The sequence below is a fragment of the Tyto alba genome, unplaced genomic scaffold (assembly GCF_018691265.1).
Source record: "Tyto alba isolate M040663 unplaced genomic scaffold, T.alba_DEE_v4.0 Super-Scaffold_8, whole genome shotgun sequence".
NCBI classification, from domain to species: domain Eukaryota; kingdom Metazoa; phylum Chordata; class Aves; order Strigiformes; family Tytonidae; genus Tyto; species Tyto alba.
In genome coordinates, this window is record NW_024881329.1 from 21,603,330 (window position 1) to 21,631,329 (window position 28,000).

The following is a 28,000-nucleotide window of genomic DNA, read 5'->3' on the forward strand; positions in this document are numbered from 1 at the left end:
GGCCAGTGGAGGAGGAGTGGGATGATGTGCAGTAGTTAAACTGTGATGAATTGATAAATTGGATTTTTTTTTTTTTGAGCTAATACCTGTAAATCCTAAAAATACCTCCAACAATCTGGGGGACTCTTTGATAGGTGATTAAAAGCCTTGAGCTTCATTTCCAGTATTAGTGGCTTAGCACAGCAGAGCCCTAATGTATGAAGGCAGCTGTATTTCTGATACTGCCCACGGAGACAAGGCAAAATGCGTTTAATCTTTGCGTGCGGCATGAAATCTGTTTTTGTTAATGGCTTGGGATTAATGCTTCTCCAAGGAGAAAGAGAATCATGTCCATAATGCAGATCTCTGCCTCCCTGTAGCCGTTTGCCCTTCGCTTTCCCAACCCGAGGGGGAAGGGAGGGAGGATGCTGCTGTCGGTGTGAGGGTCTGGGCATCTTCACCCATTCCAGTTCGACACGCCTGCAACAGCACTAGGCTGTGCGGTGACAGGATGGAAAGTGCACTTTGGAGGAAAAAAGGAAAAAAAGAAAAAGCTATTGTTTTGCTCAGCAGTTCTTTACAGATATAGAGCTTTTTATAAATAGCGGGGAACCGCTGGCCTTCCACTCTAGGGATTGGAAAACCACAAGTAAACGGCTCTGTAAGGCACTGGTTTGAATTGGCACCTGCCTGCTGGGAGCGAGCAGGACGTGGGAGGCAGCTCCCAGGGACAAGGAGGGGCAGGAGGGGACTGGGGTCTTTGGATGAGGCTCTGTGTTTGTACACAGGCAGGAAAATGGCTCTAGCGTGAGCTACGGCTTCTGCACGCCGGCATTTCCCCAGCTCGTGAGCTGTGAGCCTCCCTCCCTGCGAAGCAGCTTTTGCTCCCAAGGGGATGGGGTGGGCAGTGAGTGAGGGAGAGCCACAGTTTCCAGCTGGGCAATCCAGATGTGGTCCACAGCTCCCGAGCCCAGGCAGAAGAATGTCCTGTAAACACCCTCCTGTGCTCGCTGCAGAAATAAAATGAGCTGGGGGCCTGTCCTGCACCTATTTCCACCTTGGATGGGCTCCTTCTCCAAGGTAAAATCGAGGCTGCTCAGATGTTAATTCATCATCCCAGCCTTGGGATTCCAGGCACTGACGGGGTCGTTTGTTACTGTTAATTATCCGCACGGCGGTGTGAGGTCTGCAGGCCAGATCACGCCTTTGGAGAGCTCTGTGCAACATCAACCAAACAGCTCGGCACCACGAAAACTGCTCCTGAGCCTGGGGAGAGATGCTCTGACTCCTGCTCCGGGGCCGTGCCTCTGGGATTTGTTAGTCACCGGAGCCTGTGACGGTGCCACTTTGCACGGTCCCCCTGCTCGGTGGTGACACGCAGGGCTGGATCTGCGTGCAAGGGCTGGCAGGGGTGTATTTAGCTCCTGAGCTTCCTGCTCAGGCCCCAGCATTTGCACATTGGCTTCCTCTTTGCTCCCAGACGAGCTTGCAATTCCCGCGAGCACCCACGGAGGATGCATCTGCACGAAAAGACGCCAGGCTCACATTAAAGGCATTTGTGTGCTTTTGTGTGGTTGTCGGCATGGTAGAAGTCATCTCTGTTTCCCAGAGCCTGCTGGCCTGCTGCTCTCACAGCAAGAAGGGTTTCTCAGCAGGGATCAGCTATAAAATGCAATGGTAAATGACACTTTTCTACCTAAATGGATATTTCTGAGTTTCCTGCTGGGGAGCAGCCACTGTGCTGGAGCAACAGCAACTGTCGCGAGCTGGCCGGTGGCAGGGGTTTTGCTGCAAAACCTGCAGACAAGTTATCACCTCACCCATGATGATATTTCAGCTGAGCTGGGGACCCAGGGCCAGGAGCAGAGTCCAACAGGAGAGCCCCCACTGCCGCCCTGTGCAGGTCAGAAGGACCAAAGAATTAAAACCATAAAGGGGCACTTCCAGAAGCACTAGAGATGTGGCCGGCTGCTGCAGGACGTGAGTTTTGATGTGCTTGGCAAAGTCACCACCTAACCCAGAGCAGCCCTTGCCAGTGCAGAGCCTGGTTTCAAACCAATGCAAAGGCTTAGACATCCTTTCAGGAGTCAAAAAGCGGAGAAGTAATTTCACTGAAAATGAAGGTGAGCTCTTTTCCATTTGAAAAATAAGGATTTGGGTGAGAACCGGTGTGTGGCTCCCAAGGGAGGCCAGGCACAGGCACAGAATTCCCCGTGAAGTCTCAGTTACTCTGGACGGTCCCATCCAAGGCCCTTGCTGTGACTCGGTGTGCAGCAGGCACCGACACGGCCTGATCTCCTCCTTCCTGCTCTCGCTGCCTTGAACAACATCGTAGGAGCTGGAGGTGGCCCCAGTTCCCAGGTACGGAAGGGGAACCGTCAACCCCGCACCGTTCCCTGTCGCTCCTCTCCTCCCTCTGCCACACCAAGCCGTGCTGGCACAGGGCTGGGGAGGATGCTGCTTGCTCCAAAGCTGGCACTGAATGTTTGTTGAGAGCAACAGGTTTTGTACTAATTAAAGAGGAATCAATTAGGCTGCAAGATATTCAGCCACCTGGTGCTTCTGACTATTTTTTCCTCCTCCTTCTCTTTTTTCTTAATGTGCTGCTGCTGCCTCCAGGGAAGCCATGAAAGAAGCAAGACATGTTCCAGTTTCTTGCTTTCTTTTAGATTAAAAAATGCTGTTTGTGAGGGAATCTGTGCAGGCCAACCAATTAAAGTGCTGTGCATGTCCCTGAGATCTTCAGCCGGCATCTCCTGTGCCATCCATCACTGCCTCCAGCCACCCTCCTGCCTCTCCATCAGCATGTGTCGCTGGCTCTGGCAGTCGGTTTGTGCTGTGTGAAAAAAATAATCTGCAGCGAATAAAGAAAAAGCAGCGAAGGAGGTGTAATAGGATCCCGTGGGAGGCACAAAGGAGTCCTACATGCAAGGAAGCCCTTCAGAGACCCGGCTGCGCCAGGCTTTCCCCTGCGAGATGGTCCATTAGAGTCTCTCCGTGCTCAATAGCACATAAATCAAGAGGAGTGGAGAGCAGTGGCTGCCTGCCCCGGGCAGCCCCCGGAGTTTGCTGAGTGCTGACCTTGAAGAAAATGGCTGGGTCAGCAGGGAGCCCCGCGGCAAGTACCGCAAGTGATGCGGGTGAAAATCGGATGCTGGAATGGTGACGAGCGGCAGCAGAGCAGCAGCAGAGAGCTCTGCCTGGGGCTGAATGGGATGCCTTTTACCCTCAGGCCAATGCTTTTCCCACCCGTGGCTCTGCCCTGGGGAGGGATTGTGAAATCCTTTTGATTTGTCTAAGTGCATGATAAAGCCCTCTTGCAGATAAATCAGATTTAATATTAAATATGAAAGGGAATAGCAAAGGGCAAAAAGGGGAACCTGGACTTAGATGGTGATGTAAAGGTCACAGAAGAGAGTATTAATGCCATGTCGACTGACACGTATTAGGAAGCTCCTTGAATTCTGGCATTAGGGAGGATTCATTAATTTAACTGATTCACTCTCTGGGAACTGCTGCATCAGGTGTGCTAATTCAGAGCAGCAACAGTAACCCCCTTCTCCTCCTTTTCCAAGAACAAGCTCTGAGAAGCGCTGGGCAGCTCGAGGTCTGTCCGGGGTCCCCCTGTCTGACACCCCTCAGCGATGCTTTGGCCATCACCCAAGAGATGACAACTCAGTAAGGGAGAGGCTGATCAGGCTGGAGCCGCTCCAAGGAGAAACACCGGCGTCTGAAGCATGCTTTGTGGTGGTGGGAGTGGCCGGCCTTCCCACAGCCCCTCTCCGAGCTGGAGGAGCCCCTGGCCATTGTGGCACTGGGTTGGAGGAGACCACCACGGGGTAGGTTTTGCCAAGCAGACGCTGTGATGGCTATAAAACCACGACGGATGAGCCCCTTAGCACCCCAGAGCTAAAGGTGGGGGCTGTGCTCACGTGGCATCCCCTGCCACGCGGGCGGCTGCGCCGCAGTCTGCCTTCCCCTGCCTGTTTTCAAGGGTACCTTTTGTAACAGACGGAATAAAACTGTGCCGCTTCCCACCGCTGCAGCTGCCGTGGGAGTCACCGCGCCGGCTCCTTCGCCTGCTGCAGCTGTGCCAGCCCCACCTGCCTTTCCCTGCCGGGCTCCACGGCAGCTCCGAGCCAGGGATGAAGGCCACTGGAGCACACCGACGCATCCCTGGAGCACGCTGATGCCTGAGAGGGATAAGCATCGCGGGGACAGAGGTGCCGGGAGATGTGGCAGAGCCTCTCCTTCCCCTCTGCTCCACACCAGGAGCTCTCAAGATGAGTAATCGCTGCTGACATCTTGGGAGCACAGGCATGGCAGCGCTGGGGCTGTATCAAAGCTCAGGTTCACTCCTTTGCTGAGCAGCAAGGAGCCTTGAGAGAAAAACCTTGTGCAAGGCTCTGGATAGTTCTGCTGCTTCCCCAGCTGGGAACCAGCCCCTCAGGAGCAGGAGGGGGCAAAGTGGGTGAAATAACCACTTTCCGAGAACCAGCACCTTTCTGCAGTGCCCACACCGAAGCCCCAGGCTCAGGATGGGCCAGCGTCTCCCATGCATTACCTGCACTGTGCTTATAGCTACAGTAAAAATCTACTGAAAGAAAACAAAGTATTTTTTCCCCTCCAAGGGGAACTGAAGGCACTGGAGTTATAGAGATTTTCCACGCCAGTTCCCAGCTGTGCATCTGCAGCCAGACACAAGAAAAAGCAATCTTTGGGAGGACGTGGGAACTGACTCGGCCCAATTCTTCGCTCCATATACGAGGGGCCTGGAGCGCTTGATGGGAGCTTCTGCAAGAAGGCCAAAACCTAATTGAACCTCTTGCCTCGGCAATGCAAAAGCAAAGGTTGCCCGTGGGGTGGAGGGGAGCAGGCACTGGCAAGGCTAATAATACACCGCCACTCCCAGGGCTGCCTTCAATTAAAAATTGCAGCCGGCTGATTGAGGAGGGTAACAAAATTTCCCCTTCGCAATCAAGCCACCAGCTTTTAACTCTCTTGTAGGAGCAGGCTGCCTTCAAGAGCGAGGAAGTGATATTTTAGAGTGTATAATAAAGCATCTTAAAATGAAACTCTGAGGAACAATAGCCTTAGCTGAGAACTGGCATTTGAACAGAAAGTCGGGCGGGGGAGCTGTGCTACAATTTATTTCCTCTCATTTCATTTCATAAGAGGGAAGCAAAACAAAGCAGACACCTGAGGCATCTCCAGCTGGTGCTGGAGATTTAGTAAATGCTGCCATCGCGCGGGGAAGCCTTTGCTCGGCCCCAGGGAAGCCGTGGGCTTGGGGGAGCCCCCAGGGATGGAGGGGGAGCAGGATGAGCCCCGGCATTCTGAGGAGCTGGTGCCAGGTGAGCAAAGCAGCCCTCTCCATCCTCTGCTAAAATCTGCGGGCATAATGCAGGTACCTGCACATAAGCCGGTTATCAGCCAGCAGCTCCTTATCTCCAGCACAAATTGTCTCGGCTTTATGTGGCCGTGATGCCGGGAGGCTGCTGGAGCTTCTGCCAGCGTGAAGCAGACGCCGTGGCTGCGTTAATGCTGGGCCTTCGGCAGCCGGCAGTTCTCCCAATCTCCCAGCCGTTCCTATGGAAACAGGTTGGGAATCTGCCCAATTTTCCATAAAGAAGGAGAAGGGGGAATGAACTCGTATCGATTAAGTTTCTATTTGTCGCATTTAGGGTGTTGCAATTCAAGAGGATATATGGCCCCATAACTCTCGCTATAGATTATTTCATGGGCAGGGTATATCACACCAACGCACTGGAGAGCAGCGTCGTAACCTTCGCATTCTGCCTTAACAGCAGCCAAGATGAATCACATTTACCGAGGCTGGGTTAAAGCTTGAGAGTGATCACAAGCAATTAAAAAGGGAAGGAAAAAAAAAAAAAAAAGAACAGATTGAGGAGTTGATTGTTGTGTGCTCTGCGTGCTGTGGAGTCATTCGTGCTTCAGTGGAGTGGGTGGGAGACATTGCTGTGTGGACTGGTAGTGACTGACCACCCGTGTTTGCAGGTCTGCTGTGAGCCTCATCCTGGGCAGGGGGGGTTTGTGCTCCCAAATCCTCCTAGGAATGAAGATGTGACTATTTCAGCTGGCACGAAGGGTCCTGTTTTAGAAAATGAGTCTCCCCGTTACAGCAAGAAAAAAACCCACACCAAAACTAAACAGGGAATCTCAAGCCCCCAAAACTCTGAATCCAAAAATCATCTGAAAAAAACCCCAAACCCTGAACAACCCTCAACCTCAGCTTCAAAAACACGTCACTGAACGTGAGCGGTAGCCGAGCCTGGCAATTCTGGGGCCTGACTCACTGTTTCTGCCTGCCTACAGTGACTCCAGGCTCATTGAAATGCCTTCGCAAAGCCGCAGGGAAGCAGCTGTGGTGGGCGCAGGGTCCCCAGCCGAAGGTACACGCAGCCACCGTCTCTTTGGAACAGGCAGAGCTGCTGGTGGGAACTGGGGTCCTCCAAGGAGCTCATCCTCGTGTGTTTTGCTCATTCACGGGCCAGTGTAGGCAGATGGCTCCCTAAAACACATCCAGAGCCCATGCCTGGTCCCTCCCAGCTCCCCTCCACCTTGGCAGAAGAGGGGCTGGGGACTGATGTTCGTGGACGTGACTATAATTTGCCAGTCGTACCACAGCAAACAGGCGCTGCCCCGCCAGCAGCCTCGGAGCCATACGAACCAGTATACCTCCTGCCTGGCACCCAGCGCTGCCGCCGCCTCGGGACTCCGATCCCTCTGCCAGATGGTAAATGACACACAACTATTTACGCGCAGGCAGCAAAGCAGCAGACAGGAACAATCTGTTCTGTGCCGGGAGTTTTCTAACTCACACAGTTAGGAGGGATTTTGCCCGTAAAAGGACCAGAGGCTGTGCCTGGTTTGGGGTTGAGGAGGGGAATATCTCCATCTGCCTGGAAAGAACTGTGGGACGTGACTCTGGCCTCAACTGGAGGGGCAGCTCTGGCATTAAAAAACATGTATTAAATGGGGATGAGGCGAGTCCCACAGAAAATGGGGAGCCCGTGTGTTACCGGAAAGTGGCAATTAACTCACTCTCTAAGACTCAGTTTTGGAGTTGTAGAAAGCAGGGATTCTTTATTACAGCACCAGACACACAGGAGAGAGCTCCTCCTAATTGTGTGTCTGTGAAAATGGAATCAACAAGCATTTATAGTACCTTAATCATACATATTCGTTTAATTTTTATCATAACTTTTCTGGGAACTCGTTTAGCATACGTTGATGTCTCCTGCGCATGTCTGTTGGAGTCTCTGGGTGGTCATCGGGGGTCTTCAGATGAAGGCTCGTAGTCTTCTTCACTGTGTCCACCAGCTGACCCTTACTTCTGGCAAACTCAGTCCTGTGATCAGGTACATCTTGTCCTTCAAGGCTGGCCTGGTCTGGTTTTGTTGCTAATTTGCGGCTTCTTTGTGTTTCTTTGCACCTGCCACTACAAGGCTAAACCGTCTCCAGTAAGATTATTTATGAGTTCCCTTATCCTATCTAACTATTCCTCAAAAGATCAGAATTTGTTCTGCAGCACAACTGTTAAATGGTTAAAACATTTCAAATTGGTTTTAATAATTCTATTCCACAAACATCTATTTTGTAATAATCTCAGTTTGCAGGTATCACGTGGAGGAAGGAAGGGGAAAGGGGGGGGGGGGGGCCACAGGAGACAGCAGAGCCCCGTCCGTGGTGGTGGGGGGAGCCCCACGAGGCGCGGGGAGGCCCACGAAGGGACCCCCCCCGACATCCCCTCGGGGGATCCCGACGCCCCAGGCCCGCGGCGCCGCCGCGCGTTGCCCTCACTCAACATGGCGGCCGCCGCGCGTTGCCCTGAGGGGAGATGGCTGCCGCGCGGCTCCGCGCACCCTGCGCCGGCGGGCGCCCGCTTGCGTCATCACCCTGCGCCGGCACCGGCGGCGGCGGCGGCGGCGGGGGTAAGGGGGCGCGGGGGGGGGGGGGCGGGCCCGGCTGCAGGCCTCTCCTTATCAGTAACGCCTGGGCCGCACCGGGCCTTCGGCAGCACCGGCAGGTCTTACGGGCTTCCTGGGGTGGAGCCGCGCCGCCTCCCCGGCCCGCCGGTGTCTTGCGGCTCCCGGTGACACGGGCGGGATGGGGACGCGCCGGACACAGGCCGCGGGTTTCGGGGACGCGGCGTTGGTCGTGTCCCGGCAGCCCCGGGGCCCTGTCGGTGTCTCGGTAGCGCGGGGTGTCCCCTCCCCTGCGCGCTTCGCCAGCGGAGCGCGTGGAATAAAGTGTTTTCGGTGGTGCCGCTCTTCGCGGGGCCCGGCGGGTGGGACCTGTGGGACTCCCGGCCCCGGGTCCCACACCGCCTTTTCCCGCACGGTGCCCCCGGGGACCGCGGCCGGCCCAGCCCTGCGCTGGCCCATCGCGGTTCCGCTCGGGAAAGCGTTGGGACGTGGGTGCGGGGTAGCAGCCAGCCTTGGTCGTTGGAATTTTTTTTTTTTTTTTTTTTTTTTTAGGTGTAGTTTAAGGTGACAGCCGTAGCCGCCACCTCTCTCCATGCCGGGAAAGCCTCAAATCCTGCTTCCCGCTGGGGAAAGAGCTGTGGCCCCCCTCTCCGAGCTCCCCGGGTGGGGCGGGGAGGCCGCTCCGGGATCGGGAACCGAAACCGAAACGGAGCTCGCAGCCATCTTGCCGGAGTGACCGGTTGCCCGCAGCCCACCCGGCGCTGCCGCCCCGCTCCGGGAGATGTTCTGCGGGTCGGGGTTTCTTTTTTCCGTTTATTTTCTCATAAAGTAAGGGAATTTGGCATATGGATGAAACCGAGGTAAGGGCATTTTTTTAAAAGTCCCTCTTCCTGCCTGCCACGATATCTCTCTTGCCTTTGGCTCAGGGGTTGCTTTTAAAACAAGTTCACTGATCAGTGGGGGCAATGGGGTCCCCGTCCCCCCCCCCCCCCCCCCCGGAGCTGGGAAGGGGGGAACCCCCCTTGCTTCGCTGAGCCTCCCCAGCACCGTATGTGGAGCCTGTGTTTATCAAGGTTGGTAAAATAAGTTATGGTGGTGGCACCTGGATGAAGTTGGAGGCTCTTAATGAACTTGTTTAATAAAAATTAAAGTTTAAGATGGCCTTGAGGTGTGTTCGATGAAGATAGGGAGCTTTATGAAGATAAAACTTGCATCAGAAAAGCTATGTTTATGAAGATAGGTGACTTAAAGAGGTCACCGGAAGAAGGTAGGACGGGGACCGTGCTGCAGGTATCAGTTGCATGTTTTTATCCACTCGGTTTCACAATGAGCTACTGTCACAGAGTGAGAATATATCCTGTGCTGGGTTACTTATTCTTAAAAAGCATATTAAAAGCTTAGACTTACGCCCTGTACTGTGGATGTTGGCACAACTGTATGCGATGCGAGCAAAATTCGGGCTACAGTCCTAAACAACTTTTTATACCATTCCCAGCTGCACACCTATCCAATTTCTATGTGTGTTATCGCTTTACTTCCCCCGTGGTGCGATGCTTTACATCCGCGGGTCACTTAATGTCCGGGAAGCAAAAGACATTTGGAGTTTCAGACTTTTTTGGGCATGGGTCTGAAAGCTGTTGCAAGCCTGTTGCAGCTCTGTCCTGTGTGACTGTGGGAGCTGCTTCACCCCCTTGTGCTCCTGTTTCTCTGATAGCAAAGTCTGAGATTCTTCTCTCCCTCTGGGCAGAGGAGAGAAACTCGCTCGTGTTTTGGAAGCGTGGGGTGAGCCTTCGACAGAAGGCATCGTGAACAGACAAACTGCCCTTGTACAGCTACCATGAAATTCAGTCCAACAGGAACAGAGGGTCACTCTTATTAAAGCTGTTTCTTGTGGTTAACTTCTGTGATTCCTGACTGCTGGGTTCTGTGCAGGCCAGACACAGTGTTTGCTATTTGTGTTTACATGAATACTTTAGACTCAGTGACAAGGTGAGGATGCTTGAAATGCCTCAGTAGCAGGGAAGCGGTTTAAACTGCATTTCTGGAATCCAGTAGTTGCATAAATAGTTTCTGAATTGTGTTTTTTCCCTCCTAGCAGGCCCCTGCTTAGGACAAGAGGGCACAGGGTGAATTGCAGCTCTTCTTCTGGCGTGCAAGCAGCCCGATTCACACGTGTGTCCCAGCAGTGCGCTATGAACAGAGGCACTGGTCGAGGCAGAGGCTCGTATCTTACCCAGTCAAGACGTAACTACCCCAGCACTAATCAAGTTTTTTTTAACCGCCCTCATAGCCCACGAGAAAGTAATTTTTCACACCAGCAGTTTCTAACAGAGCGGGACACTGAAGTCTGTTTGCTTCAGGGACAGGGATCACACGACGAATTGCGCATCAGAGACGTGCGAGCTGTGAGACCAGCTCCTGCAGAGAGATGGCAACCTGGCTGCAGCAGAGCAGGATGGCATAGGTTCTCCAGCAACCGTCTGAGGGTAGAGACTTTGCCACGTTATTGTTTTCCTCAGTACCATTGTCAGAAGAACTTGGAGAGAGATACCGACACCATCGGGCTGAATTTCCAGAGACTGTCTCTTTCTGGACGAGACCGTGAACAAGAAATTCTGACTATTTTCAGGCAGCTTGGGGAGGGGAAGACTTGTACAGTTCATGATCTCACACATAAACTTAAAATTCAAAAGAAGGAGGTCAACCGTGTTTTGTATAAACTCTTCAGAGAAGGCAAGCTGCACAAAGGTGGAGAGACGCCGCCACTGTGGAGGATTGCCAGCCCGGGGCCAGGGAGAGAAAGAAGCCCCACTCACCACAGCAGTGGTCACACAGATCCAGCTTGTGAGAACAGAGAAGAGAGAAGTGCAGTTGGCTCAGGAGACGCCGATCCCATGATGGCTGAGACAAAGGACAAAATCTGCAACTACTTGTTCAGCGTGGCAGAAACAACGGCGCTCAACCTCGCAAAAAACATTGGGTTTTCAAGGGCCAAGGACGTTAATGCCTTTCTTAGTGCTCTGGAAAAGCTGGGAGATGTCCACAAGCAGAACACAAGCCCCCCACGGTGGTCCCTGACAGACAGGAAACGTGAGCGGATGCAGATGAGGCTGAAGGCCAGCACAGTAACGCAGGTGGCAGATCCCACACCCGAGTCAGGTGTTCCACCTTCCTCTGCTCCTCCATGTCCTCAGGAGGTGACCGTGGCTTCACCAGCAGTGAAAGAAGAAAGTGTAGAAAACGGACAGCAGGCTTTGGGGCAGACCGATCAGAGCGATACCAGTGACACGGAAGCAGCCCTGCCTGAGGACACTAAGCCTGAATTCTCCAGTTTGAGTAATTATGATAACTCTGAAAATGGCAAGTGGGCCATGGATGATATCCCAGATAATCTGAACACTATCAACAAGCAGCCCGATGAGTCGGAATCCATCATGAATTCCCAGTCCTCCCCCAGTTACGCCGCCCAGTTTGAAACTGCTTTCCCATGTACGCCCGTAGAGAAACTGTTGGCTTGTCAGGAAAAGAACCCAGTGAGTGGCCTTACCGAATATTCCCAGTACACGTACCAGCACTGTGAGTTTACCATGCTGGAGCAGAGTGGACCCTCTCATGAGCCACGGTAAGAACACTTCCTACCTTTCCTGAGCTTTTTACTTAAAATGATCTGACTTCAGCTAACTTCAACAACTCACCTTTGTTCTGAAGGGCCTGCTCATTAATGTTTACTTCATTTCAGAAGGATTAGCCTAGTTGATTCCTTGCAGCAGCTTAAAAAAAGAAAAAAAAACGAGGCTAAAATTTAACCCAGTTTGGGCAACCCTGCACCTCGTTCTGAGCAGCGAAGGTGGGATTCATCTCTTCATCTAGGTCCTGTCTGATTTGATCACTTGGCTTTCAGTTTGATTTTATAGAGGGAAACTGGTGTTTCTAAGCTACCTCTCAAGATGGTCTCACCCTGGAAGTGGTATAAAGGGAGCCCAGAACAAAGTGCTTGGGTGCAGATATCTTGGGTTAGATGAGGTGAACCCACTCTGGACGTTTCTGTGGTGTAGCAGGTCAGAGCAGCCTCTGTGAGCAGAGCACGTAGCACGACACTACAGTTTGAGGAGTCAGTCTCTGGAGTCCTGCTTTCCCTTGTGAAATCGTGGCTGTTCCTGAGCATCAGCGAGACGGTGAAAAGCGCCATATGTGCCACACTGGAATATGTCAATAGATCCGCTAGACGGGAAAATTGGCCTACTTTCTAAAGATGGAGTCCCAGGGTTTGTTCGTGGGTTGGTTTTGTTGTTGTTGTTTGGTTGGTTTTTTTTATTTTCTAAGGAGGGATCTGAATGGATTCAGCTCCATAACCCCTCTCCGGATCTTGTTTGACCCATTCTTGGTGGAAGCAGGTTTCCTCTGTATGGGGCTGGAGGACAGAAGAGAAGCCATGTTTGTTAAGAGTTCGTGGGAAGGAGAGAGAAACATCAAAGGCAAGAGGTTTACGTGAGGTAGCACTTCTCTGAGATGCTGTGAATGCACTGGATAGCCAGGGAAAATGTCAGAGGATGAGTGACCCCAAATAGCAGAGGCTGCTTTTAAGCTTTCTTCATCCCTGTGCAGGAGGCATAACTGAACTACTCCCTGCATACAGACATTACATGTTTCTGGTGCTTGTGGAACAAGGCAATTCATCTTTTTCTTTCCAAACAAAATCTGGAACTGCTCCTTTGTCATGAACAGCTCTGGAAACAGAAAGAAACGGAGCCCAGATATAGAGCTGTTGGGGCATCCTTGGTATTTTTGTCTTCTGCACATGGCAGCCTGGGTTTGCTCTCCCAGCCAGGAGCTAGCTGTTCCTTCTCACTTGAATTCCAAAAGCAGCCTTGCTTGTTCTGAGACAACCATGCTTTTGCCTTTCAATTTACCTCTTTGGTTTCCTCTTTCAAAGGTTTAAGTTCCAGGCAGTGATTAACGGGCGCCGATTCCCACCAGCAGAAGCAGGGAGCAAAAAACTTGCTAAACAGGAAGCAGCAGCTAACGCAATGAAGGTCCTGATGAGTGAAGCAGAGAATGGAAGACACAGTGGAATTAAATGTGAAGAGCAGGTTCCCTCCGACAACTCTGAACCAGAATTGGTGAGTCTTATTTTCTTGTGAGGCTGGTCAAACAGTGTTTAGTTTGAAACTGATTTCCTCCGTCTTCTTGCTGTAGCCTTTGCAGCCAGAGCCAGAGCCGTCGTCTGCGTCAGCTCACCTCAACCTGCTTCCTGGGAAGCACCCTATCAGCATATTAATGGAGTATGGACAGAAATCGGGAAACACGATTGAATTCCAGATGCTCTCTCAGGAAGGCCCACCTCACGATCCTAGGTATGGCATATTGTTGTCAGCTTTGGGGAGGATAGAAACCCTTTCTTTAATATCTTTCCTCTTCAGCATGCTACCCACGTAACTGGATTCATCGCTTACCTAGCTGAGTGCTCCTCTTATCCGAGGAGTCTGGGCATGGCTCTTCCAAGACATCTGCCTCCAGAAAGAGACCAAAACCAGTGTCATTTCTCAGAGAAAGGATGCTGTTTCTTCTACCAGACCAGTAACAGTACCCTGGTTCCAGTCCTGTACCCTACCTCATAGAGCTCTACTGGGTTTATTTAGGGCCATCATGGTAGATTTAAATTGGAGATAACCCAGAAAAATTCAACTTGAACTGGGAGAAGGGGATAATATACAGGTCAAGATACCTATACTTAACACTTTTCATATGCTATAATGTCCTGTCAGGTTCAGCTACTGTGTGAAAATGGGTGACCAAATTTTCCCTGCTGTGGTAGGAAACAGCAAGAAGGGAGCAAAGCAAATGGCAGCAGAAGTAGCTGTGAAGATTCTTTCTGGAGAGTCTGTACCCCATGTCTTGCCTGAACAGGTACAAAGAGCTTCTCTGTAAGACCCAAGTGTTTTGGGTTGGGTTCCCCCCTCCTTTATTTCATATTCCACTGGATTTCACCCCACAAGGTCACGTGCTGGCTCTAGCAGAGGTTTGCTGAGTGCTCTTGGCCTGCAGTAATACCAGCTACTCAGTAGTTAACAGCCTTCTCCTGTCTAACTCTGCTCTAGCCTGCTGTGAAGCCCCACAGTGACCAGTCCACGCACAGCTGTGGACTGTGGATCACCACTCCAGAAGAAGCCAAGGTGGTGAAAGCGAAGGGTCTTGGGGAGCTCATCAAATACCTTAATGTCAATCCTGTTGGTGGCCTGTTGGAATACGCCCGCTCCAATGGGTTCGCTGCAGAGTTCAAACTCATCGACCAGTCAGGACCTCCCCATGACCCCAAGTAAGTAGCTGCCTCTGTCCAGGCGGAAATCTTGCACTGTTGCTGTTGTCCTGGAGAAAGGGCAGAGAACTCAAAATTCCTGATACAGTTTGACATGGCAACAGGCCAAGCTGCTGCCTCTGCCAAACCTTATGTCTGGATGACAATAAGCTACCTCCACTCTTCTCTCCACTGAGAATTTAAAAACCAGACTGAAATCCATAGGTTTCTTGATTTCCCAGAGGTGTGCTGCTGTCTTTATAGGTTTGTCTATCAGGCGAAGGTTGGAGGCCGTTGGTTCCCAGCTGTAACTGCACACAACAAAAAGCAGGGCAAGCAGGAGGCAGCTGATGCAGCGCTCAGAGTCCTCATTGGGGAAACAGAGAAGATGGAGCGCATGGAAGGGATGAACATCACTGAGGTAAATCCTCTTCCTCCAAAGCTGGGACTGCTTTTCTAGCCCTGTCTGTCCTGTGCCTTTCAGTCCAGCAGAAAAATGCCTTTGAGATCAACTGTGAGATCTTTGTTCCCTGAAGGTGTAGATAAGCTGATGTCTTCCTGAAGCGGGTTAGATGTTTCCTCAGGGCATGGATGTACTCTTCCCTCCTGCTGGCCTCTGCTTCAGGGCTAAATTATCATCAGATTTTTCCACAAGCTACTGAAATGTGTTCCTATGGTGGAGCAGGAATGTGCTTGTTTTCAATTCTGTGACCTTTTTCTTTTTTCTCCACATTCCTTCATGCGGCTTTAGAAATTGTGTATCAGCTCAAAAACTCATGCATCAGATAAGAGCAAAGCTCTGGTTATGTCAGGATGGCTGTCCCAAACCTGTGTTGCTTTAAATCACGCTTAGAGTTTTGTGATCTCTTAAGAGCCGTGTTCCAGGCTGCACAGCTGAGCACAGCAGCTGTGGCTCTAAATAGAAAAGCCATCAGGGGGGATTTGTCAGTCAGCAGTGCTAGAGGAGGCAAGTGCCTGTCTGCCATGGGAGTGACTGTGCAGTCTCCTCACAAGCAGCCAGAGAAGGAATTCCTCCAAAGCCAGTAACAGATTTCCTTGGCTGAGTCTCTGGGAACAGGCAAGATGGGTTTTGTCCCTTTGTCATGGGGGTTTCCCCTGGCAGTCTCGGGAGGCCATTCCTCAGCCAGGAAGGCAGCTTGCTGCTGCCTCTTAATGACATGCTCAAAGCAGAACTCAAAGCCAAACTCAAAGCCTTGGACAAGGTTTTCCCAGAAGTACCTAAAAGAACTTCACCCACCCCTTGACACGATACAGTCCGTGCACTCAGCTCACAGTTGCGCTGCCTGTGGTTCATGTTTTCTGCGTTCCTGCCTTCTGCTTGGATAGCTGTGCTTCAGGTTAGCTACTTCTTGAGCTGTTTTGTTCCGTGGCCTGCTCGTGATGTCTTAGCAGTCCTGGTCTTGTGTCCCCGCTGCAGCTCCCCGTGAGTGGCAGCACCCTACACGATCAGATGGCTATGCTGAGCCACCAGCGCTTCAACACCCTCACTGCTCGCATCCAGCACAACCTGCTTGGGCGGAAGATCCTGGCTGCCATCATCATGCGGAAAGGAAATACGGGTCTGGGAGTGGTGGTCAGCATTGGAACAGGTATGAACATCTTCTTCCAGCGTAAGCTGAGCTCTCACTTTCCCACTTTCCCTGTCAGCAGCACCCAGGAAATGGCTGTCGCTGTAGGCTTCCTCAGAGAGGGCAAGAAACGTTCCCAGGGCTCGTGTGGTGTCACAAGTGATTTGGTTATGGAGAGAGAACAAAGCAAATGTCCCTGCAGCTATATTGCACTTAATCTTTGCTTGCGTTGCAGTGTGCTAATCTGTGCATCAGAGCATGGATTCCTCGCGTTGTACAGCACGAGATCCCCCAGCTTCTCTACTGCGCGTACCTTGGGTCCCTTCCTAGTGAGCTGCCACACTCCTACCCAGACTGGTGTGCTGAAAATCACTTGGGAAGTGATCACTGCCCCTAAACCTGTGGCAATTTAAGTCTCTTCTGTCCCTAAAGTAGTATGTGCTCTTTGTCCCTTTATTTTCCTAACTGCTTAGATCTGGATAATGATTTAATAGTCAGGGTGCTGCTGCTGCTAAGGAGCCCAAAGAAACAAAACTTGAAGCCAGATGAAACCTTCCCTCTTTCTGTGAAACTCTGCGTTGACTTTGACGCTTGCCATTTTACTTTTTTTATTCATTTCAGGTAATCGTTGCGTGAAAGGAGAAGAGCTGAGCTTGAAGGGAGAGACAGTGAATGACTGTCATGCAGAAATCATTTCTCGAAGAGGCTTTGTGAGGTGAGAGAAGAAGAGGGGCCTGCCAAGAGGTGCTGACCCGTTCTGGAGGGATGTAGCTGTGACGGTTCCTTGCTGTGTTAAGAGTGGCTGTGATCCTCTAACACTACTGTTTACCCATGTGTTGTTAAATAGAAGTTATTTCTGATAAGAAGGGGCCATGCCTGAATGGTGCCCAAATTAGTACCGAGCTGGAAACTTGCCAAGAGCCCAAGGGCCACATCTGATGTACTAAAAATAAAGCATCCTGCAGAGGCTGCTTGGCCGGCGCGCAACGCACTGTTTCAGCCTGAGCACAGCTCTGTCTGAGCCAAGGTGCTGGGAAATCTGCAGGCCAGGTCCCCTTTTGGCCTTTCTGGACCTGGATGTAGAAGGCTTCAGGAAAACATACCGAATGTGTTTGCGTTGATAAATCAGAAATCCTTTTTCATAGGTTGGAAAGGGTTTTCCCGACTAAACTGCCCAATTGTTCTCTTCTCTTTATAAACATTGTGTAGCACGTTTTTGTTTTTTTTTTTTTTTTCCCCTCAACTAAAGCGAGATGAAGTTGTACTAGCCTTGTTGATGTCTGCCCTTCCAGTTATGAACAGCAAAGCCTTCTTAAAGCCTTTGCCTGCTGCCACTATACTCTGTGCATTTCTCTCAGCACTGGAAGGTGTTGAGGGCTGGTCCCTGGAAAGCTGTAAAGTCAGAGGATTGCACTCTTGCTTACTGTCTGTCTCAACTGTTCATCTTGACAGTCGTGACTGCTGGGCTGCTCTGGCACAGCAGAGCTTGTTGGAGACAAGAACAGTGAGCTCCTCCTCTCCTTGGAAAATAAGTCCGTGCACAGGCTCTGCTTGAGGAGTCTCTGTGAAGCTGCAGTTTTTGTTTAGTCCTTGACACTGTGTTGGAGACCTCAAGGTTTTTCCCTGTCGCCAGACAGAAGCAGCCATAAAAGACCCAGTCATTGTAAACAGATCGCGGGGTTGTGTTAATAATACCACTTGCATTCAGCTGCCCTTGGGGCTGTTTACCCTTAATGCAAACTTGGTGCTGACTAAAGGTGCTAGGTTAACAACCTCGAAGTCTCCTTCACACTCAGATCAGATGCATGCAAGCAGCAGCCAGCCAGGCTCCTTTCTCCCTCCTGCCAGTGCTTCCCTCTACTCACCTGACAAAATGCTTATTTTCTATTGTGTGTCCTCTGCACGGCAGGAAATCCGCTTGATTTCGTTCCTTTTCTGTAGCATCAAACACTATTCACTGGCTTCTCAGCCACACCTCCTGGTCTCCACTCTGCTGTGTGGCAGGAGCAGGTCACTTGGTGTGACAGAGGCAGTGCTGGGGACCCTGCCCTGGCACGGGCAGTGTTTGGATTGAAATGCTCCTTGTCTGAGGAGCAAAGCAGCCTTTTGACATGACGTTGTTATTTTCAGGTTTCTCTATAGTGAGCTGATGAATTATGACCCGTCTAATCCTTCCTCTGCAGAAGAGAGCATTTTTGAGCCAGCAGGAGGGAAGCGGCTCAAAATCAAGAGCAGTGTTACCTTTCACCTCTACGTCAGGTTTGTGCAGAATTGTGCCAGGAGTGACTGGTGTCTGCGGCACTATCGCACCCCTGGCCCTGGCTGTTTTCTGGGAGTCAGTGGTGATCTGGGGAGTGTTGTTTGTTTTTGTTTTTTGTTTGGTTTTTTTTTTGTTGTTGTTTTGTTTTTTGTTTTGTTTTGTTTTTTGTTTTGTTTTGTTTTTTTGTTTTGTTTTGTAGCACAGCACCTTGTGGAGACGGGGCGCTCTTTGATAAATCCTGCAGCGATCAGGCAAGCGTGGTGGGGCAAGCCCAGCATCAGCCTCTCTTTGAGAACCCCAAACAAGGCAAGCTGCGGACCAAGGTGGAGAACGGTGAGTGGGTTCAGTCCTTGCACGGTGGGGTGGCTCCAGTCCTCTTCTCTGAGCCTTTCTGGAGCTCCAGTTTCCTTACCCCTCTCTGTGTGGTGCTGTTGTGGAATTTGAAGCATTCAGGAACCAAAGGAGGTGGGTGAAAGGGATGGGAGCATTAAGGAGAGAGTCCCTCCTTCCAAACTCTGCCTGTTGGACTGCCACACTAGCAAGAGTACAGCTGAAGTTTGCCACAAAGCTTCTATGTCTCTGACTTCCCTTTCAAGCACTATTCCATTCTGCTTCAGCCATGTTAAAAATGACTCTGTAATCAGTACCAAGTTCCCTTTTTCATGTGACACTAAAACGTTCTCAGAACTTGGTGACAGACTGACTCCAGAGGTCACGCCGTGCCTGTGCATAGAAGATAGTTTCTGGTGCAGTTGCTGATGGGCTTTTGTTCTGTTGAATATCCAACTCTTTACAGCAAAGCTTTCTTCTCATGTACAGGGGAAGGCACCATTCCTGTGGAGTCGAGTGACATTGTGCCCACGTGGGATGGGATCCAGCATGGGGAACGGTTACGAACCATGTCCTGCAGCGACAAAATCTTACGCTGGAATATACTTGGCTTGCAAGGGGCATTGCTGTCACACTTCATAGAACCTGTTTATCTCAGCTCTGTTACACTCGGTATGAGACCCACCGTCCTTTCTGGGCTGGGGTGGATGTGCTGCCCCACTCGCTAGAACTGGGCTGCAGCGACAAGTAACCTCCCTTCCCCAAGTGCTGGAGAAGCTTGTTTGTGGAGGTTGTAGGAGTAACAGACTGAAACGTCGTTCTTGGCAGAGCTGTGCTGTTTGGAAATGAAAAGGGAGTTTGTGAATTTTATGCTGTGGGTGGAGTGGGTTTTTCTCCAAAGTTCTTGATTTTTAGAAGGCACATGTGATCTAGGAGGGTGAGACAGAAATTGCCTGTTTGTGTCTTTGGTGAGAAATGTTGCAGTCTATAAACCTTCATCTTACACATCTAGGGTACACGTAGCTGTTGCTGATCCACATGGCCGCGAGCTTTCTGGAGCTTGTGAGAAGCACTGTGATTCTCAGGGTTTGGCTTGTCCCTCGCCCGTGCCGTGCCTGTTCCCTAATCCCTTCACATCTGTCTTCACAGGTTACTTGTACAGTCAGGGTCATTTAACACGTGCGATCTGCTGCCGCGTGGCAAGAGATGGGAACCTGCTGCAGGAAAAGCTCCAGGCCCCGTATCACATTAACCACCCTGAGGTACTGCGGGCTTGGCCCCTCTTTGGCTTTCTGTCCCCCCCTTCCACCTCTGCCCCTTGGGTTCGGACCTCGCTGTGGCGCTCGGCAGTGGGATCACCTGGCAGAAGCTCTCCAGCCAGGGTCAGGAGGTTAATGGCCAGAAACCTGCCCCTTTGTGTCATCCCAGAGTGTCTGAGGGTTCCTGGCAATGACTTGGTTTGGGAAAAAGATGACCAAAGTCGCCCCTGTAGCCTTCAGCTTAGCAAGAACCAAGTGCTTGCTACTCTCATGAAATCGGGATGAGCTGAACCCCTGCCTGCAGGGGCTGGAGCAGGCAGGAGGCTGCCCTTACCAGGGAGCTCGTGCAGCAGGACTGGTGTTAAGAAACCCTCTGACCTCTTGTGCAGGTTGGGCGAGTCAGCGTATATGACTCTGCAAGGCAGACGGGCAAGACGAAGGAGTCTTCGGTGAATTGGTGTCTTGCTGATGAAAGTGAAGTTGAAGTCTTGGATGGCACAAAAGGGAAAGTAGATGGGTAAGAAGAGCCTTTCCTGATGCTGCTTTTCTGTTTGGGGACAGCTCTGAAGTCGCTCTGAGTACACCCTGCGCTGTTACAGCACCTTGTGTGTGGGGAGGGTTGGAGAGAGGAATGTCAGACGGACGTGAGAGAGCGTTCTTGAAGCAAAACAAAATACTGCCCAGCTCAGACCCTACAACAGAGCCCTGCTGAGCCAAGAAATGTCACAGGCATCCCATTGTGGGTTTTTCCCTGAGCCCCCTGCTCCTCCTTGCTCTTCTGTGTGTCATGTCCTTCATTGCTACCTTTGTTTTCCTTCTCAGACCGAAACTGGAGGTGTCTCGTGTGTCCAAGAGGAAAATGTTCACCCTTTTCCAGCAGCTGTGTGCCAAGAATGACCGCAAAGACCTGCAGAACCTCTCAGTGTACTCGGATGCTAAGGAGGCAGCCACGGCGTACCAGGAGGCCAAGCAGTGCTTCTTCAGCATGCTGGAAGAGATGGGCTACGGCAGCTGGATCCGCAAACCCCAAGAGGAAGATAATTTCTCTTTCCCTGATGCATAATGAGATGCTCTGTGTGTGTAGGGAGGTGAATGTGCACAGGCGTGTGCATGGGTGTATGCATCTTTCTTTGACCACCTTCATTTTGGAGTGGAATCGGGAGCGTGCAGCAGATTTCCCTGTAGGCCTGGCTGCCTTCTCCCTCTACTCTTGTTACTCTGAGACCCTACCCTTTCTCTTTTTAAAACGCATGAAAATTATTGTCTTTTTTTTATGCTAGGACAGGCTCAGTCCCTGTTTGCTTTCATGTTTTTCTCTCCTCATTTTTTTAAAAGAATGTCCAAGAAACCAGAGGGATTCTTGAACTGCAAGCTTGAAACCTTTGGACCGTGCACTATGGATCCCTCTGGCAGGTTTTAAGGCAAATTTTCTCTTTTGAGAAAAAGCAGCTGACTGGCTGGTTTTATGTGTCTCTGGCAGAAGGTGGCTGGCAGCCCGTCTGAGCTGGGACACGGGACTGATCTCTGCAAGATGCCACCAGGATCAGCATAACATTCCACGTTAGTAATAAAAAAGCAAATTTCTGTATTATTAGCTGGCTCTGAGCCGTGGGTGTGTTCATGCCTGCAGAGTGGAAGACGGGCATCGGGTGGAGCTCAGTGCGGTTTGGGGAGGAACAGAGCTGAGTTATGATGAGTGGATCTGTGCAGGACCGTGGCAGTTGAGAATTAAGCCTCTTGCCTTAAGCCAGGGGCTTGTCAGGCAGAGTTGAGCCCTCGGGGGGGGGGTCTTGATACCCTGAAATGACGGGGCAGGGTTCACCTGGCTCCTTCTCCCCCGCCTCTGCCTCTAGGCTGGGGTGTCTCCTCCACTCTTGGGAGGCTGGAGGTGGCCACAGGCTGTGTTGTGTGGCTGCCCATGAGCCCAACCACGCGCCAGATGCGCTTGTGGAAGGTGAGAAGTAAAGATGCTGTTGCCATCCACCAGCAGCTTTATTAGATGTGGAGCAGCCCCTTGGCAGAGGCGCAACTTGCGCTGGGACAGGCGACGCCTGTGACAAAAAGGCCACGAAGCAGTTAGGGTGGAAGCATAGCCTAAACCCAAGAGGAGAGCAGGGAGAGCCCCAGGCTGGTGCATCTCTCCCCGCGCAGCAGGAAGGGATGCCCGTGGGCGCTGGGGCTGAGCAGGTTAAAAGCTTGCCAAAAGGCCGGCTGTCCTGGGTGCACCCAGCCCACGAGGGTGGCAACAGCCTCGGCCTCCTGCTCTCCCCTGTGCCCAGAGCAGGGCCCCGGGGGCAGCGATGGCACAAGGATGGAGCTGGGGACTCCTCTGTCCGTGGTGCCCCCCCCCCCCCCAACTCGGTGCTCCCCCCATGCTCTGGCTCTCCCGTGATTACTGAGGCGCAGCGGGACCCCCCCTGTCCTGCACTCACCCAGAGCTGCACCCACAGCAGAGGGGATGCAGAGGTAGGACAAGCCCCTGGCCTGGGGCTGCTTTAGGGGCGAAGCTCTTAATGTTGGGGTGCACCTCTGAGAGGAGGAGGTCCCGGGAGCACCAGCTGGAGCAGCCTGGGATTTCCCTGGCCGGGTGAAGTGCTGGGATTTAAATTAATTTCTGGCGCGTGGCTTCCCCCAGCACCGTGTGCTGCCAGCCCCCGTCTGCACCGCGCTCCCCTCAGCACACAGGATTAGTGGTATTTATAGCAAATGCTCCATCGTAATTTTCCCCGACGTGGCCAATTCCTGCTTGTGTGGGAGAGCGTGGGAAGCATTGCCGAGCCACCCAGGGCTGCCACTCAGCACCCCGGCCCCGCTGTGTGACCCAAGGGCGGGGGTCTGGCTGCCGCCTGCTCCCACCTCAAGTTGGGGTTGATTTGTATTTTTTTTCCTCGCACAATTCATCTGGCTGCTCTCAGCTCTAGTGCACAGAGCTGGGAGTTTAGCCAGGGGATGGTGGGAGCGTGGAGCAGCCCTCGGCGCTCGCTGTCCTGGCAGGACCTAAAAATAGTCTCCTCCTGCCTCATCTGTGCGCTCACCTCAAGGAGTCGGAGCAGAGCATCCTCCGCCTCTGCTCCTACCACCTCAGCGTGGCTCTGCCCCGCTCCTGGGAGCCCCAGGGCTGGTGGCAGAAACCCCGCAGCGGCTGGGCCACCAGCCCCTGGCTCTAGGTGGTCCCGCATGGTCGCGTTGGCAAGAGGAGATGTGGTGAGCGGCCGGTGCTCCCGGGAGCGTGGGAGGGAGCTGAGCACATCCCCATGGGGCTGGTTTTACACTGCTGCGTTCCCTCCCTCAGCAATCGGGATTTTCCTCTTTCAGAGCCAATTCCTCCCCGGCTTCTTACCTTGGTCACGGGGAGCCGAGCCCCCCCACCCCCCAACCCAGGCTCCATCCTGCCTCTTCCTCCCCAGGGGGAGCAGTGCGGGATGAAATGACACTAAATTGAACCAGCCCTCGTCCTGTGTGAGTATTTATTGGTTTGCAGTGGCTGCCTGGAGCCCGGCACCCGGCTCTCCAGCCCTGGGACCAGCCGGCCCCTGGCTCGGTGGCGGGGAGAGGGCACAGAGCCCACAGTCCCTCGCTGTCCCCGGGGAGGGTGGGTGGCTGCCCCAGCGCTATTTGGAGGTGGGGGTGCCCTGGCTGAGCTGCAGCAGGGAGTTGGTGGCGTAGTTCTGGAAAAGGGGCTGGAGGAACATGCCGACGGTGCCGAAGACACAGACAAAGACGAAGATCCACAAGAAGAGGCGGTCGATGACCATCGCCACGTACTTCCAGTCTTCACTCACCTGTGCGGGGCCAGGAGAGAGGCCGGGTCAGGTTGGGGCCTCCAGCATCACCCGGTGCTGCTGGTGCTGCTCCCGGCAGGCGGCTGGACCAGGAGCTCAGCAGCTCTGCTGAGCCCCAAATCTGCTCCCTCAGCGCTGCAGCTCCCGGGGCCGCCTGCCAGCCCGCCGTGGGGCTCGCTCCCCCCCACTGCCACCCGTGCTGCTGAGCCTGGGAAACTCATCTCCCCAGTGAGCTGAGCTAGCAGGAGGGCAGCGTCGCGCAGCCCTGCAGCCCCATCCAGCACCAGCTCTGCCAAAATCTGCAGCTTCACGGTGCCGCGCAGCAGCGTCAGGCCTCCTGGATTTCCCGACCAACTGGTTCAGTTTGGGGGCCAGGGCTGGCACCCCTGCCTGGACAGGGGCTGCGGGGGGGGGGTGTCCCCAGACACGGGGCTGGGCAGGGACCCCCTTGGTGCTTGTGCACGTCCCTTCCTGCAGTGCAGTCGTGCACCAGCACGTGCTCTGCACCCCACAGCCCTGCCTACAGCCCTGCCCACACCCCACAGCCCTGCCTGCACCCCACAGCCCTGCCCGCACCCCACAGCCCTGCCCACAGCCCTGTCTCCACCCCACAGCCCTGCCTCCACCCCACAGCCCTGCCCGCACCCCACAGCCCTGCCTGCACCGCACAGCCCTGCCTACAGCCCTGCCCGCACCCCGCAGCCCTGCTTCCACCCCACAGCCCTGCCTGCACCCCGCAGCCCTGCCCACAGCCCTGCCTGCACCCCACAGACCTGCCTACAGCTCTGCCCGCACCCCACAGCCCTGCCTGCACCCCACAGCCCTGCCTGCACCCCACAACCCTGCCTGCACCCCACAGCCCTGCCCACACCCCACAACCCTGCCTGCACCCCACAGCCCTGCCCACAGCCCTGCCTGCACCCCACAACCCTGCCTGCACCCCACAGCCCTGCCCACAGCCCTGCCCGCACCCCACAGCCCTGCCTGCACCCCGCAGCCCTGCCTGCACCCCACAACCCTGCCTGCACCCCACAGCCCTGCCCACACCCCACAACCCTGCCTGCACCCCACAGCCCTGCCCACAGCCCTGCCTGCACCCCACAGCCCTGCCTGCACCCCACAACCCTGCCTGCACCCCACAGCCCTGCCCACACCCCACAACCCTGCCTGCACCCCACAGCCCTGCCCACAGCCCTGCCTGCACCCCACAACCCTGCCTGCACCCCACAGCCCTGCCCACAGCCCTGCCCGCACCCCACAGCCCTGCCTGCACCCCGCAGCCCTGCCTGCACCCCACAACCCTGTCTGCACCCCACAGCCCTGCCCACACCCCACAACCCTGCCTGCACCCCACAGCCCTGCCCACAGCCCTGCCCGCACCCCACAGCCCTGCCTGCACCCCATAACCCTGCCTGCACCCCACAGCCCTGCCCACACCCCACAACCCTGCCTGCACCCCACAGCCCTGCCCACAGCCCTGCCCGCACCCCACAGCCCTGCCTGCACCCCACAACCCTGCCTGCACCCCACAGCCCTGCCCACAGCCCTGCCCGCACCCCACAACCCTGCCTGCACCCCACAGCCCTGCCCACAGCCCTGCCCGCACCCCACAACCCTGCCTGCACCCCACAGCCCTGCCCACACCCCGCAGCCCTGCCCACACCCCACAGCCCTGCCCGCACCCCGCAGCCCTGCCCGCGCCTGCCCCGACTCACGCTCTGGTCATCGTCCTCGCTGCGCATGTGGTCGGCGATGAAGCGCACGCCGTCCACCGCCTCCTCCAGCCCACAGGCACAGCTGGCCGCGGGGGCCGGCGCCTGCCCCTGCCGCTCCCGGTAGCCGTTGAGCCCCTCAGCCTTGGCAGCGCCGGGGTTGGCGTAGCAGGCACAGGCACGGGCGCCGGCCCGGAGGAAGAGGGTGGCGGTGGCAGCCCGCTCCTGGGTGTGCCGGCGCTGGCGCAGGCGCTGGCGTGCGCAGTTCTGCCGCGGCTGCTTCATGAAGAGCAGCGCCGGGAGCTTGCGGAGGAAGAGGTTGCGGACCCAGGGCGGCATGGTGTGCGTGGTGGGCGAGCGGTGGTGTACGTTGAGGACACAGACGCTGGTGACGATGGAGAAGGTCACCAGCACCATGGTGAACATGAGGTACTTGCCCACCAGCGGCACGTCCAGCGAGGTGGGCGGCACGATCTTGGAGATGAGCAGCAGGAAGACGGTGAGGGCGAGCAGGACGGAGATGCAGAGCGTCATCTTCTCGCCGCAGTCGGAGGGGAGGTAGAAGACGAGGATGGCCAGGGAGGTGATGAGGATGCAGGGGATGATGAGGTTGATGGTGTAGAAGAGTGGCTTGCGCCGGATGATGAAGTCGTAGGTGATGTCCACGTAGGTAGAATCCTCAGGGTTCTCGTTGCGCCGTCCTGGCAGCGCCACGATGTCCCACTCGCCGCTGGGCGTGAAGTCATCCAGGCTGGCCACCTCACTCTTCAGCACCAGGTCAATCTCGGTGCGGTCGTAGGTCCAGGAACGGAACTTCATGGTGCAGTTCTGCTGGTCGAAGGGGAAGTGCTTCACCTCGATCTTGCAGGCGCTCTTGTAGATGGCCGGCGGCAGCCAGAAGATGCTGCCGTCGTAGGAGATCACCGCGTTGGAGTAGAAGGAGACCTCGTACATCCCATCGGCGCTGGGGCAAAGGGATGGGCTGTCAGCCCTGGCGCTGCCCCGGCAGTGCAACGGCACCGCCCCGAGCCCCTAAGGGGGTTGGGGTTCACACAGCCTCCCCCCCCCAAAAAAAAACACCTACTTGTTGTAGAGCACCACGTCGGGCAGCCAGATGTGCTTGGAGGGCAGGCGGACCTTCTTCATGTTGTCAAAGTCCTCCGGCTTCCAGGTGAGGCGATAGTCCTCCCACTCCTGCAGGCAGGCAGGCTCAGCCCGGGGGGCCAGGACAGGGTGGGCATGGGGGCCCCACACAGGGTATATGGGGGGTCCCGGGGCAGGGGGGGAACAGGAGGGTCCCCAGGCCAAGGTGAACAGGGGGGGTCCTCGGGACAGGGTGCAGGGGGTCCTGGGACAGGGTAAACAGGGGGTCTCCAGGCCAAGGTGAACGGGGGGGGGTCCCAGGGCAGGGTGCAGGGGGGCCCAGGGCAGGGTGAACAGGGGGGTCCTGGGGCAGGGTGAACGGGGGGGGTGCCAGGGCAGGGCACAGAGCGGGAACAGGACAGGGTGAACAGAGGGGGTCCCCAGGCCAGAGTGCAGGGTGGGAACAGGGGACTCCCCAGGCCAAGGTGAACAGGGGGGGTCCCCAGGGTAGGGTGAGCAGAGGGGGTCCCCAGAACAGGGTGAACGGGGGGGGTCCCGTGGCAGGGTGGACACAGGAGGTCCCAGGGCCATGGCAGAGGCCAGGGCTCCCACCTGGGTCAGCCAGACATTGGTGGTCATGATCTGCTCCCGCTCGTGCTGCGGAGAGAGCGGGGCCGGTTATTCGGGGTGCCGGGGGGGTCTGGCAGGGCCCCCCCTCCTCTCCGCAGGGAATGGGGGGAGCAGAGCCCCGACCGACTCACCACGCTGATGAGCTGCGCCAACGACACCATCAGCTGCACGGTCACCAGCTCGGAGCCGTTGGTCGCCGGCCGGATCAGCTTGTTGTAGCGCGCGGGGTCCAGCAGATACTCGACCAGCCGCTCCTCCGTGTCCGTGCCCAGGCTCCCTGGGGCGCGGCAGGGGGCTGAACCCCGCGGCGGCGGGCAGGGTCCCCCCCGGGATCCCCCTCCCCACCCCCCGTGGCCACCCCGGGGGTCTGGGCCTGGAGGCTGATGGGGGGGGGGGGCGGGGTGCGGGTGGCACCGGCGGCTCGAAATGGTGGGAAATGGGGGACCCCGGGGGGGCTGAGGTGTTTGGGAAGCAGCAGCTCCGGGAGATCCGGGAGATCCTGGACACACACCCCCACACACACCCCGCGGCACGGCTCGGGCAGCCGCAGCCCCGTGGGAGCGCTGGGAGCACCGGGAACGCGGCCGGTACCGGGTGCACGGCGGGTCCGGTACCGGGGAAGCGTTGGACGGTTCTGTGCAACAGGCGCAGCCGCGGGGCCCGGTGCGGTCCCCTCCCCGCCGGTGCCGGTGCCCGCCCGCCCCCCTCCCACTCCCCCGGTTCCCAGCACTTACGTCTGAGGGCGGCGAGGAGGCAGAGGACGCGGAGCAGCGCCATGGGGGCGGCCCGTTGCCGGTGCCGCCGCCGGTGCCGGTGCCCGGGCGCTGTCCCCGGTGCTGCCCGCGCTCTCCGCGGTGCTGGAGCCGGCGGCGGCGGCGGCGGCGGCCCCGGGCGGGGCGGCCCCGGGCGGGAGGCGGTGCCGTTCGCTGGGCCGGGGCCGCCCCGCTCTCCCCGCCCCGCCGCCGCCCCGGGGACACCGGGGAGCACCGGGGGGGTGTCGGAGCTCGCCGCTCCCACCCAGCCCCCGCCGCCCCCGGTTCCCGCACGGTCAGGGGAGCCCCGAGGGGGCGGCGGAGCTGTCGGGAGGAGCTGGCGGAGCCCCCCCGCGGCCCCGGGACACCACGTGACACCC

At 55.4% G+C, this 28,000-nt stretch overlaps 2 protein-coding genes across 4 annotated transcripts; one reads left to right on the plus strand and one right to left on the minus strand.

The window, feature by feature from the left end:
• The first annotated feature begins 7,648 nt into the window (after positions 1–7,648).
• On the plus strand, positions 7,649–21,255 carry ADAR (adenosine deaminase RNA specific). 3 transcript variants are annotated; one of them, XM_042784951.1, is made up of 16 exons: positions 7,865–7,934; positions 8,481–8,788; positions 10,024–11,550; positions 12,862–13,048; positions 13,125–13,282; positions 13,694–13,835; positions 14,027–14,244; positions 14,488–14,644; positions 15,662–15,833; positions 16,434–16,527; positions 17,943–18,071; positions 18,272–18,405; positions 18,892–19,074; positions 19,552–19,664; positions 20,051–20,178; positions 20,484–21,255. In XM_042784951.1, exons 2-16 carry the CDS (start codon positions 8,778–8,780, stop codon positions 20,722–20,724), a joined length of 3,594 nt encoding a protein of 1,197 aa, XP_042640885.1. In that variant the 5' UTR covers positions 7,865–7,934; positions 8,481–8,777; the 3' UTR covers positions 20,725–21,255. The 3 variants fall into 3 exon arrangements, with proteins under 3 accessions (XP_042640887.1, XP_042640885.1, XP_042640886.1); XM_042784952.1 differs by having other exon boundaries at positions 10,027–11,550; XM_042784953.1 differs by lacking the exon at positions 8,481–8,788 and having other exon boundaries at positions 7,649–7,934.
• A 1,859-nt stretch (positions 21,256–23,114) lies between these two features.
• On the minus strand, positions 23,115–27,997 carry CHRNB2 (cholinergic receptor nicotinic beta 2 subunit). Its single transcript, XM_042785036.1, has 6 exons — positions 27,603–27,997; positions 27,000–27,145; positions 26,851–26,895; positions 26,240–26,349; positions 25,159–26,119; positions 23,115–23,443 (listed from the first exon to the last, which is right to left on the minus strand). The coding sequence occupies exons 1-6, from the start codon at positions 27,643–27,645 to the stop codon at positions 23,273–23,275; spliced, it is 1,476 nt and encodes a 491-aa protein (XP_042640970.1). The 5' UTR covers positions 27,646–27,997; the 3' UTR covers positions 23,115–23,272.
• Positions 27,998–28,000: the final 3 nt, after the last annotated feature.